General features: G+C 47.2%; 1 protein-coding gene across 9 annotated transcripts in view; it reads right to left on the bottom strand.

Moving 5' to 3' along the window:
* Nucleotides 1–13,082, bottom strand: part of ECE2 (endothelin converting enzyme 2) — a 38,135-nt gene that overhangs the window by 15,165 nt on the left and 9,888 nt on the right. For 3 of the 9 annotated variants that reach the window (XM_019668706.1, XM_019668701.1, XM_019668687.1), the window contains exons 1-7: nucleotides 3,774–5,058; nucleotides 2,937–3,023; nucleotides 2,444–2,579; nucleotides 2,029–2,244; nucleotides 1,439–1,563; nucleotides 1,175–1,321; nucleotides 952–1,017 (exon numbers count right to left, since the gene is read on the bottom strand). In XM_019668706.1, coding sequence (XP_019524251.1) covers nucleotides 952–1,017; nucleotides 1,175–1,321; nucleotides 1,439–1,563; nucleotides 2,029–2,244; nucleotides 2,444–2,579; nucleotides 2,937–3,023; nucleotides 3,774–3,971 — 975 coding nt within the window. In that variant the 5' untranslated portion in view covers nucleotides 3,972–5,058. The other 6 variants (XM_019668692.1, XM_019668671.1, XM_019668662.1 and 3 more) reach the window with 5 other exon arrangements.

Below are 13,082 nucleotides of genomic sequence, written 5' to 3'. Positions count from 1 at the left end.
TGAAGAACAAAAGGACAGCAACTTGTCTGTTCCCCTTCCCCCAATTCCCCCCCCCCAAAATAAATAAATAACAGAAAAAGACTGAACACGACACCTTGAGCTGAGCGGCGGCGAGCTGCTGACGGGAGGCTGGATGGTGACTGGACTTGGAGCTGAGCTAGCTGCGCCCTCCACAACTGAGACTGAAGGACAACAACTTGGCTGTTCCCTTTCCCAAATTCCCCAACACTGTTCCCCTTCCCCAATTCCCCAATAAAGTCTTTAAAAACAAACAAACAAATAAACTCCTTAATGTGCCTTTCCAGACTAAACTAGACCCTACCCACATTTCCAGACTCTCAGTGGCTTTGAGCTCTACATTTTGCCAAACTGGAGCCCTTCCCATAATGCAAACACATCTTAGCTTTTCCTTCTTCAACACTTTTGTTTAAACTATTCTCTTTACCCAGCATACCATCATCCACCCCTAGATAGTCTACAGGGTCTAGCTCCAATGCAATCTCATCAGGATGTTTTCTCCAGCTACCTGAGTCTCTCCTGAGTCCCAGAGACCTTCTTTGAGCCTTATTCTCAGATATCTAGGTCCGTGATCCCACCTACACTAAGAGCTTCCTATAACAGTGACTCTGAAACAAACATCTCAAAATTCCCGCACTGCACTGGTACATAGTAGGTGCCTATAAAATGTTTTCCTGGAAAAATAAGAGGAAGGGAGGGAGGGGAAAAAGAAGGAAAGAAGGAAGGGAGGGGGTAGGGAAGAAAGGGAAGGGAAGAAAGGAGGAAAGAAGAGACGGAGGGAAAAATGAAGGGAGAAGAAAGGAAGGAAGGGTAGTGGGCTCACTAGGTGACAGACAAGCTCACATTCCCCACACTGACCCTGAGCAAAGGGAAAAGTAAACAGGGATCAGCCCAGCTCAGTGCAGGGGTGGGGGTTCTGAGGTTGCTACTTACTTTCTCATTGGCTGTCCTGTTTAGGTAGTAATCTCGAGAGGGTAGAAATAGCCCAGCCTGGTCCACCTGCAATAGAAAGGCAAAGGAGTAAGCCCCCCCCCACCAAAATCTGGACTCTTGTGCAGGGGGGGCCACCCCAGCCTGCCTCTCATAGGGGAGGGCAGTCCGGGTTCAACAAATGATCCACGAATCTCTCCTCACCTTTCCCTAGCCCTGTATGTACCTGTATAACATTGCTGTTGGAACTCTTAGAGTCGGCACCGACGTAGACAGTGAAGAAAGGGGTGGCCCTGTAGGTCCCTGCTACTGCCTTCAGCACCTCCATGAAGTTGTCCTGGTTCCAAGGCCCCGTAACATTCCAACCACCAATCTGAGTAGAGACCATAATGGAACCTATGGCACAGGGGCCTCCAAAGGTTTCTGGGGCCACATCTTCTTCCGAGGCCTATCCTGCTCCCCCCGCCCGCAGCCCACCCAGGGGCTCTACTTTTTCAATGAGGTCTGCCAGCGGCTGGGCTCCCAGCTCCTCAATGCGCTCCACCTGTAGGCAGGATAGGTAGAAGCGTTGTGTCTTCCGCTCAGCTTCGCTGCTGGAATTAAAGGTGGCGTTTTCTGTGGAATAGAATACAGGTCTGGGTCACAACTATGCTAACTATGGGAGGGGTCCCAAGCTCTTGCTTGGTCCCTCTTTGCATTCTCAAGGGGCAGTCCTCCTAATGTAGACCCAGGAAGACTGGCTGAAACAGCAAAGTGTGGCTTCCCCTTTCCTGTCCACAAACCATAAGGGTGCAAAGATCTCTAAGTATGCAGACTCCCTGGTGCCTACCACACCTCAGCAGTCCTCCAAGTGGAATGCAGAGAGGAGTCCCTCCACTATACTTAGAGGTCTGCCCCTCTCAAACCCATCTCCACCTCTCAGGAGCCTCCTGCTCTATGCATCCCCTACCCCAGGAGCATTCCCAGTCATCCACTTAATTATTCATTTGTGGACATTTATTGAGTACCTACTAAGTGCCAGGCCCTGTCCTAGGCATGAGGCATGTACTTGGCACAAGCCTCCCTGACAGGCCCACTCACCAAGTAAGTGCTTCAGTATGGCCTGGTTCTGGTCCCAGAGGCTATTGAAGGTGTTCCAGCGAGAACGCCCGTCGGGCAGGGGGTTCCTCCTAATCCAGCCTCCACAGGAGAATTGGTAAAAGTCCTCACAGGGGCTCACCCCACGGTCAAGGGACTCCATGATTTTTCCAGCCACTCGAATGCAGGCCTCTGTGAGGCAGGTGCTGTGGGATGGATCTGTGACAGGGGACATGACCACAAGAGATAGGGGGCTGTCAGTCTTGGAAAGGCAAATGCTTTGAGAGAGGCCATGACAACAGGAAGGTTGGGAGGAGAAAGAAAAGCTGGGGAAAGGTGGGCCCAACTGAAGAATATCTTAGAAGCCCTTCAGCCTCTAGAGCCCCCACAGCTAGATAACAGGCATGGGCCCACCTACCTCTGTGGTACTGGACTCCCAGGGCCACGAGGCAGCCCAGAAGCAGTGCAGCCAGCAGTAGAGAGACACCTGCCAAGATGAGTTCCAGCTGTGTGTGCAAGCCTAAGGGGTGTCTTGTTCTCTTCTGGAATCCCACCTGGGGAACACAGGGGTACGGAGAGCTAGCAAGCTGTAGGTGGGGGGAGGAGGGATCCAAGATCACAGAAATCTTCCCAGAGGATGAAGGCACAGGCTGTTTCCAAAGCCACAGAGTAAAGACCTTACTGGGGTTAGCTCTGGGCACAAGGGCAATGAGGCAGGCTGAGTTCATCCCTGAGCTTGTTTTGTGCAACGTCATGGCTTAGAATCCCCTCACCATAGTCCTAGCGCAGAGGCCAGAGATGGAGTGGAGGTGGGGACAGGTGACCCTCCAGGGCAGCCCAGACCTGCTGGGTGTGCCAGGCGTCATGCCAGGGCTGGCGCCTGGTGGGGACGGGGGAACCCCCTTGCCCACCTCCACGGCGTCCGGGGAGGCCCCGCCCTCTACGGGGGTCTCGGGTGCGTCTTCATCCCGCAGCGTGGACCGTTTGTACTCCACCATCTGCCAAACAACCGGAGGCGCCAACCCAAGTCAGAAAGAGAGAGCAGGGCCCCCCTCCCGCCTGCAGCGAGGCCCCTTCCTTCTTACCCGGCTCTCGGGCCTGGGGTCCCTCCGACGCCCCGCCCTTTAAGGATGCAGACCCAGCTCCACCAGCTGGAGACCCTGCCCGATGCCTCCTGCCCCTCCGCCTCACCCCCGCGCCGGGGGCCTCTGTCCTGGAGCCCGGGGCCCCCACTCACTTTGCCACCGCCGCCCAGCTCCTGCAACGCGACGTTCATGGTGAAGTCAGGACGGGCAGCACCTTAGGGCTCCCAGAGTCTGGCCCTCGCCGAGGCCGCGGCCTCTGTCCCCGGCCCGGGCCCGCCGCCCGCCATCACAGCCGCTGCCACAGCCCCTACTTCGGCCGTCGCCGCCCCCGCCTGCCTGAGCCCTCCCGCCCCCCGCGGCGCCGCGCCTGAGGGTGGGGAGTGGGGGAGGGGGAGGAGCGCCCCAGCCGCTCCCCGCCATCCGCCAGACGCCCAGACCTCATTAACTCCGGGAACCGGCGGCCCTGCTGAGCTGCGCGAACCTGACGCCCCAGTCTGAGCGAATAGCCCTCCAGAAACGCGGGAGACTCCCTCTCCTCTTTAGGGTCAGCACCCTATCCTAGCAGCACCCTCTCGCAAGCCACCCATAATTTACGTTCCTCTGACCCAGACCCAAACCCTGCTGATACTTCTTGACCCAATCCCCCAAATTGCAGGCCCCTACCATTCCCTTTAAAGACTTCTGAGAAATTATGCCCTTGTGAGGAACATCCCCCAGCAATGCGCACAGCCCCTTTTCAGCCAGCACATACAGAGCAGCCCAGGAGTTGACCCACATACAGGGTGTCCACACGATGTCTACAAAGAGAGAGCACATAGACCCAAGTACACAGGCAAGCACCCAACCCAATACACAGTCCATATACACGCAAGACACTCACCAAATGTACACACTGCCTACTCACACACAGTGTATACCTGCACAAGGCTCCCAGCCCAACACACAATCTACACACATGCCACATACATACAACACACACACACACACACACAGCCCACACTGACTCTGTTCTTACATGTTGCTCCAAGACTGCACTTTTACTCTTAAAGATAATTGTTGTCATCAGATCATCTCACAAACGGAGGGTTACAGATGGTGACAAATTGGCAGGGAAAAAAACAGCCATCCACAGATATTTAAAGAAAAGACATGCTAACACTTCTAACTTGAGGAAAGCAAACCATTTGATTTGGGAGGTTTACAAGAAAGAAAAAAAAAACCACGCAATATTTAACTGAAAGGCAATAGTGTGGCATCTATGCATTTGCCATCTGCCTTCCATATTGTCATTCCTTAGTCAGGCCTGGGGGTGTTGCAGTCTGCCATACTGAAGAGTGCCTAGTGTTTTCTTGTTTGGTTGGTTGGTTTTGGTTTTTTTTACCACAATTTTAAAAAGGTGCCTCATCCTCCACGCTCCTCCCCAACACAGTACATGAATTGGACCTGAGAAGGTTTGGAGTGGTGGCAAATCCATAATCCATGTCCTGATTCTCACTTCAGTTCTCAAACATCTTGCTGCAAGTGGTTCTCACATGGAATGCTCTTGTGGCTGAGAAAGGGTGGATGATGACTAGATCAGGCTGAGAAATGTTGGATTGCTTTCTTTGGCATTTTCCACCCCAAAATTTCATGTTCTCAAACAGGAGACAGAACAGTGTATAGTTAGGATGAAAGATTCTGGATTCAGACTCAATTTCCTCACTTGTAAAATTGAAATAAGAATAATACCTATTTCAAAGGATTGTTGTGAGAATTAAACAATACTTGTGAAATGCTGAGGACAGTGTCTGGCACATACCAGCACTCAATGGATTAGATGCTATTAGTGTTGTTGTTGCTGCAGTTATTGTTAAACTCCTACAGGAAGAAATGAGAATTAAAAAGTTGGAGAAAGCCTGTTCTGTTTCCCAAATAGTAGAGGAGGCAGATAGGTTCTATTGGGTTGTCAGAAAAGTCACAATGCATGTTTGCGACAGATGGCACTAGTTCATTTTTGGAAGTACTAGAGTCATTCACATCTATGCTATTGCTATGTCATTTGACAGCTAACAGTTCTAACTTCATTCTAAAAAAATTGAGCAATTTGGTTGAGTTTTGGAGATTTTACAACAAGTTGAAGATGGAAGACCAAACTGTGCATTTTTGCCATATTTTACTGTTTTACTTCCATAAAGGGAAGAACGCGCATCAAGCTTGTGAAAAGTTGCATAAAGTTTACGGTGACAATGCTCTACAAGAACGTCAGTGCCAACGATGGTTCACGAAATTCCGTGCTGGTCATTTTGATCTCAATGACTGTTCCTTGGTCAGGGAGGCCCACCGAGGTTGATGACAACAAAATAAAGGCATTGATCGAGTCAAACCCACGTTACATGACACAGGAGATTGCAGAAACATTGAATACCCATCATTCAAGTGTTCACGACCACCTGAAGAAGCTGGGATACATAAGCAAGCTCGATATTTGGGTTCCGCATGAACTCAAAGAAGTTTATTTGACAGCGCATATAAACATCTGCAATATGCTCATTAAACATGAGGAAAATGATCCTTTTTTGAAATGACTGATAACTGGTGATGAGAAGTGGACAACAATGTGGTGCGCAAATGGTCTTGGTCCCAACGTGATGATTCACCTCAAATGACATTGAAAGACATTCATCAGGGGAAGGTTATGCTCTCAGTGTGGTGGGATTTTAAAGGTGTCGTGTTTTTCAAGCTCCTAACAAGGAACCAAACAATCAATTTGAATGTGTACTGTCAGCAATTGGACGGTTTGAACGAATCCATCATCCAGAAACATCCAGAGCTTGTTAATTGTAAAGTTGTGTTCCATTACGACAACGTGAAACCACACACAAGTTTGATCACCCCTCAAAAATTATTGGAACTTGGGTGGGATATGTTGCCATACCCACCACACTTGCCTGACCTTGCGCCATCAGACTTCCACTTGTTTCGCTCTCTTCAAAACTCCTTGTGTGGTATAATGTTCAGTTCAGATGAGGCTGTAAATCAGCACCTTGTTCAGTTTTTCGCAAATAGACAGGTCCTTCTATGAACGAGGAATTATGAAGCTCACTGAAAGATGGCAAAAGGTTATCAAACAAAACGGGCACTATATAATTGATTGATCTTTGTTCTTTATATAAATAAATTACCTTTGAAAAATATAGACAAAATACATCACGACTTTTCCTACAACCCAATAGGTTAGTCGGGTTCCCTGAGGAAGGAGCTTTCACATCCAGCCATACTTGGATCTGCAGCAGCAAGGCCTTGGGATATCCACTTGGGACAAGTCTCTGGAGTTGTTTATGTTTACTCCGATGACAATGCGGCATCATAACACTCACCCCTTCCCCCTCTTCCCCCAATCCTGGATGAAGGGAAACATGGCAGCAGGGTTGGTCCTGCCTCATGAGAAATTTCACCAAAACATGGCCATGTGAGTGTAACCAAAGCTACTATATAAGGACTTCCTGGCAACAAGCTCATTAGATACAGTCCCTCGGCTGCTGCAATGCCATACTGGAAATAGCAAGCTTATATATTACTTTACTATAGGCCATCCACTGTTCTAGGTGCTTTACATCTATGTACTCATTTACCCTCATGGCACTTATGAAGCCACTTTGCAGATGAGGAAAGTAAGGCATAGAGAGGCTAAGAGTCGCACAGTTAGAAAGTAGCAGAGCTGAGATTCAAATCCAAGTGGTCTGGCTCCTTTTTGGAGGGTAGTTTGGCAATATGAATCAAAAGAAGGCTATACTACCTCCCAATGATAATTGCTGGTCTTCTGCCATATCATCTCTGGAAGAGTAAGGAGAAACATAACAGTTTTCAAGGTAGACAGACCTGAACTCAAATCTGGGTTCAATTCTTTATCAGCTGTATGATCTTCATCAAGTTACTTGAAATCTCTGACCCTTAATTTTCTTCATCTGTAAAATGGGAACAGTCATCCCTATCTCAGAGAATTGCTGTGAGAATTAAGTGCAGCCACATAGGAAAGAGCCTGTACCTATTTTTACTGTGTTCTCAGTTTCAACTAGGCTTGGCCTAAATGGACAGTTTCCTTCCATGCCTCTTTCATGACCCAAATCATTTATTAGGCTCATAACTATTCCTGACTACATGTTAAGTACCCTGTTGGAGGTTGCTCAGCTCTATTTTCTTTCCTCTGTGTTTATAACCTTTGACTCTGTTTTAATCTCTCATTCTATTATTTTCCTTTTCTGCTCTTCTTTTCCTACAGGAGTAATCATTTCTTTTCTCCAAATTGATTGCAATTTGAGAGGGAATGGACAATGGTTTATATGTTAAATTTACAAGAATAATGTAGTCATGAAGATAATAAGAAACATTCACGTTCAATGTTGACAAAGATGAGGAAATGGACACTCTCATATATTGCTGGTGTCTTATAAATTGATAATAAGCTTTTTGGTAATATGAATCAATAGGTGTAAGTATACACAATCTTTGATCAAGAAAATCTAATTTAAGAAATTGTTCCAGTCGCAGGCGACGGCGTGGGCTGCAGTCCCTGTGGCAGTGGGTTGCCATGGGCTACCGTGTGTGGCCAGCAGCCAGCGTGAGCGGCCAGCAGCCGCAGTGAGCGGCCGTCCAGAAGCCGGCGACTGATCTGCCTCGCCAGGGAAGAGCGCAATGATGGTGCCAACTTGGGCCAGTGAAGCAGCGTCCTCCACAACTAGATTGAAGAACAAAAAGACAGCAACTTGTCTGTTCCCCTTTCCCCAATTCCCCAGCACTGTTCCCATCCCCCCAATTCCCCAATAAAAATCTTAAAAAAAAAAAGAAAAAGAAATTGTTCCAGAAAATAATCATTATCCATAGGATGTTTGTATCAACTAGCTTTTTCTGCATAACAAACCTCCTCAAACTTTGTGGATTAAAATAGCAAACATTATTTCTCTGTTCAGTGGTTTGATTGGGTGAACCAATCAGGTCTGGGTCAGCTCAGCAAGAGCTGATTGGTCTAACATCTGGCTGAATGGCCTTATTTACATGTTTGGGCCTCAATTGGAATGTCTGGGTACTGTCTGTATGTGGTCGCTCCTCCAACAAGCTGGTCCAGGCTTCTTCATATGGTGGTTTCAGGATTTCCAGCAACAAATGAGACAAGCCCCAGTACATGATCGCTTTTCAAGCCTCTGCTTGAATCATATTATATTTGCTAATGTACCTATTTGGCCAAACAATTCAGAAGGTCAAGTCCAGTCCAGATTCAGAGTTGGAGAAATATACTCTACATCTTGAATGGAGGAACTACAAAATATATGGGCCATTTTCCCCCCCCACAACATTTGTTCATCACAGCACTGTCGATAATAACAAACGAGAAAAAAAAGGAGAGGAAATTCAACATCCAAGAGTAGAGGACTTGTTGAATAATATCAAACATTCATACAATGGAATACAATGCAACATTTACAAATGATGGAAAATGAGTTAACACTGTGGGAAAATGTTAAGTAGGGGAGAAAAGGGGTTACAAAATCTCATTTTTGTGAAGCAAAAAAGTATAAAAGCACAGGGGTTTTTTTTTTCAAGAGATTGGGCTTTCAACTTGGAGGCCAAGGTGCAACTTTCCTCGGTCGACCCAAAACTGGGTTCACCCAACACCAGCTGCCTCCATCATGCTGCCTCCGTCACGCTGCCAAAGTTGGACCGTGAGATCAAAGTTATATACCTGAGGTGCACAGGTGAGGAAGTTGGTGCCGCATCTGCCCTGGCCCCCAAGATCAGCTCCCCTGGGTCTGTCTCCAAAAAAGCTTGGTGATGACATTGCTAAAGCAACGGGTAATTGGATTACAGTGAAACTGACCATTCAGAACAGTCAGGCCCAGATGGAGGCAGTACTTTCTGGCTCTGTCCCGATCATCAAAGCCCTCAAAGAACCACCAAGAAACAGAAAGAAGCAAAACAAAAAAAACAAAACAAAACATTAAGCACAGTGGAAATATCATTTTTGATGAGATTGCCAATGTTACCAATCTTTAGCTAGAGAACTCTCTGGAACCATTAAAGAGATCTTGGGGTCTACCTAGTCTGTGGGCTGCAATGTTGATGGTATCCATCCTCACAACATCATAGATGACATAACAGTGGTGCAGTATAATGCCCAGCTAGTTAAGAACTACAAAGGAAAGTATTTTAATTAAAGGTCATTTAACAACCAGTGGGGGGAAAAAGATTGGAAGGATATGCAACAAAAAGTTCATCTGAATATATCTAATGATGAAATTACTTTTAACTTATGTTTTCCTGTATAATAATAGCTAACAGTTCTACTGTCCAGCACTTACCTAAGTACTTCATGTATGTTAACTTATTTAATCCTCACAATGACCAAATATGTAGAGTCTATCAGTATCATTGTCCCTATTTTACAGATGAAGAACCTAAGACAGGGAAACTCAATAACATACCTAAAGTCACACATCAGGTAGAAGGCAGATCCTCGATTTAAATCTAAACTCCATGCTCTTAACTACTATTATGCTTTTTAAGTCAACTGATTTTCCTGGGGCCAGAGTATGATGTTTGGTAAATGGACTGTATATTGGTTTTAAACATTAAAAAAAAATCATTAAAACTTTTTTTATTGCAAATGTAAAATACTGCAGAAGTGTATAGAATAAAAGATGAAATTCATTCTGCTGGGATCCCAGTACCATCCTCAAAGGTAACTATTATTAGCAGTCAGTTTGGTATGTATCCCTCCAGTTCTTTCATATGCATTTACATATCTAAACTACGTGTGTGTATGTACGTATGTAGGCATATGTATGTATATATACTTTATTCATATGTATGAAATCACACTCTATACTTGTTATTTGGTGACACTTTGGCAGGCCTTGGAGATCTTATCACACAGATCCACCTCCTTTTTTGTGATTTATCAGCCTCTGCTAAATATAATGAGTCCCAGAAATACCCTCATAGTGTGGGCTTCCTTTGAGTGGATAGGGTAAGAGCAAAGGGCCCCTAGAGAGAGTTTAAGGAAGGTGAAACATGGTCATGAGAGATGTAAAAAGATCACCCAAAAATATTTGTAACAGGTTGTGTTTGTTTCCTAGGACTGCTGTAATAAAGTACTACAATAAACTGTGTGGCTTAAAATAATTAGGATACATTCTCTCACAGTTCTGGAGGCAAGAAGTCCAAAATGAAGGTATCAGCAGGGCCATATTCCCTTGGAAGGTTCTAGGGAAGAATGCTTCTTTGCCTCTTCCATCTTCTAGTGGCTCCCAGCAATCATCGGGGTTCCTGGGCTTGTAGTTATATCAGTCCTACCTCTGCTTCCTCACCTGGCCTTCTTCCCTGTGTGTATATGAGTATATATGTCTTTGTGCATCTGTCTTCTTGTTATAAAGACACAAGTGATTGAATTTAGGGCCAACCCAAGTCCAGTATAACCTCCTTTTAATTTAACTAATTACGTCTGCAAAGACCCTATTTCCAAATAAGGTCACATTCTGGAATACCAGGTGGACATGAATCTTAGGGGGGACCCTATTCAATCCACTACACAGGCCTACAGTTTCCACTTGAATAAAAGTATCATTAATACTCAAAAGGCACTTTATTATGTTTATAACATATGAATTGAGTCCACTTGGTTTTGTGGACTTTCAACTGAGAAATTTAATGCCGTTACAAAACTCCAAACAAACTTTATTTTGATTGTGAAAATGAAGTTTTGTCTCATGGGTAAGGTTAAAGAACATCAGAATTTGAAATAGAGGATCACAATTTAAAGACACCCCCCTACACACACACACACACACACACACACACACACATTTCTATCACATAACAGAAGCTTATATTGCTGTATCTTTACGATATTGCACTTAGGTCTTTTGCTTTCATCATGATCCAGTATACACAGCAAGGACAGGAATAAGATTATTTCAGAAGAAGCTAACCAAATGAATTCCAAGTTAAATTGTTATTCCTCCAATCTTGCTCATTTGGGGATGGGAGGGGGAGAAAGAAAATTGCTTGAATTCCCCAGTGTTCTCATCTCACCCTTGGCAAGAATTCTTATGGCCGCTTCAGCACTTTTGGTAAGGGGCAGCTCCTTACCTCCTGAGACAACCCACTTCACCTCATAACAACAATTTCATCTACAAAACTGTCCTTAATGTAGGTTCTATCATCTCTATGCTTCAGACTAGAACATGAAGGCTCAGAGAAGTATGCATATTATTCAAATACATGAGGAAAATAGTGGAAAGATATATGTATATCAAAGGTTTTGTGTGATTTTCAGTATTTTCCTAAAATGTTACAAGTACAAATGAATTAATTTTTTAAAACAATAATTATGAGGCCTTCAGTTCAAGGTCGTACAGAAAGTGGCAGAGCCAGAACTGGAACAACCTCAGTGGGGGTGGAATTTCTGGATTCGCTCCTAGTGACCCTGAGTTGCAGCCTCTTGTCCTTCCAGGTCTCCAGGCTCCTCTCACTACAGCTGGGCCTCCACTTCCAACTTCAGACCTCAGCCCAGAGACAAGGACACAGCAGAGGAGGGCTTGATAGGGATAGGCTCCCAGGTCTGGAGCCGTGAGTGAGGTTTGCAGAGGCATTTTCTGGCACCACGCTCCCCCCACCTCCATCCCTTTGCCTCTGTGTTCCAGGGACTAACACTTGGTGAGGTGGAGGAAGAAGACCCAGCACCAGGCAGCCTTACTAGCTGCCTGATTTGGAGGGAAAGGAGGTAAAGCGCTTTAGGGAAAATGGAGACCCCTCCACCTGGGTTGCGCACTGAACTCGGGAATGCACTGAACGTACAAGATAATTATTACCCTTATCAGAACTGTCGTCACTGTAGCCGAATGTGAGACACCAACCCTCCCCCCCTCCCCCAAGGCCAGTGATTGCGCCAGAGCCCCTGAGCGCTAGCGAGCAGGTGACGCCGAAGCTGACAGCCAGCCGGGGGTAGGGGTGGGATGAAGGCAAGCTCCCGACCGTGCCGCGAGAAATGTCACGTGATCCCCTGCACGACTGCGGGGCGCCCTCTGTCCCTCTCCCCACCTCCTCTACCTCTGGACACATGCAGACGCTCGTCGCGTCCTCAGGCGCTCCGGGCTTCCCCACGGCACCTGAGGCCAGGGCACCCCCCGCGACGCCATTCATTCCTTTCACACTGTACGTGCAGCGCGGGCCTCCGGAGCCTAGAGAACTACAGGGCACGGCGGGCGCTTTGAACCCGAGTTTAGGCTCCAGCAGTAGGGCTGGGGGTGGGTGTCTCCCCTGGTGCGTGCGTGTCGGCCCAATTACCGAGACCTCTCCTAGGTGAGACAGATACACAGAGACTCAGGAGATGAAGACACAGTAGCACATGCGTACAGGGGCCAAGCATGGAGACAGATACACAAGGCAGAGACTCTTAAGAGACAGATGTAAACAGAGACCGTGACAGAGATGGGGCACAGAGATACAGACACGTTAAAGACACACCGACATATAGACAGAGACACAGACACAGAAGGGGCGGTCAAAGAAACAGACTCCAGATGAACAATTTAAAATCCTAAGAGCAACCCGATAAAAGAGCGCGCCAACGGCGGGAACACCACCCACTGGTCTGAGCAGTTTCCGAGTCCTGCGGGTTCGCGAAGTCCGCATATCTCACCTGATACTCGATTCTCCCCCCCCCCCCCTCGAATGCCAGCCCTGCTCCCGGCTTCTGGCCTGACCTGCCCCCCAATTCCCAGGTCCCACTTGCTGGGCTCTGGAGTCTCCATACTAGACCCTCCTCCCGTCCCTCCGGGGCCGGGCTCGCTCCTGCCACCCCACCCCCCACTCCGTCCTGCTTCTCCGCGCCAGATCCTGCACCACTCCCCCAGCCGCCACTTCCGCCGTTGTGCAGGACCCTCCCACTGTCGCTCCCCCCGCTCCCCTGAGAGCCCGGCACACTCTTAACCCCCCGCC

The sequence above is a fragment of the Hipposideros armiger genome, unplaced genomic scaffold (assembly GCF_001890085.2).
Source record: "Hipposideros armiger isolate ML-2016 unplaced genomic scaffold, ASM189008v1 scaffold_14, whole genome shotgun sequence".
NCBI lineage: Eukaryota > Metazoa > Chordata > Mammalia > Chiroptera > Hipposideridae > Hipposideros > Hipposideros armiger.
Note: the sequence above shows the minus strand (reverse complement) of the source record. Positions and strands in the feature narration are given on the sequence as shown.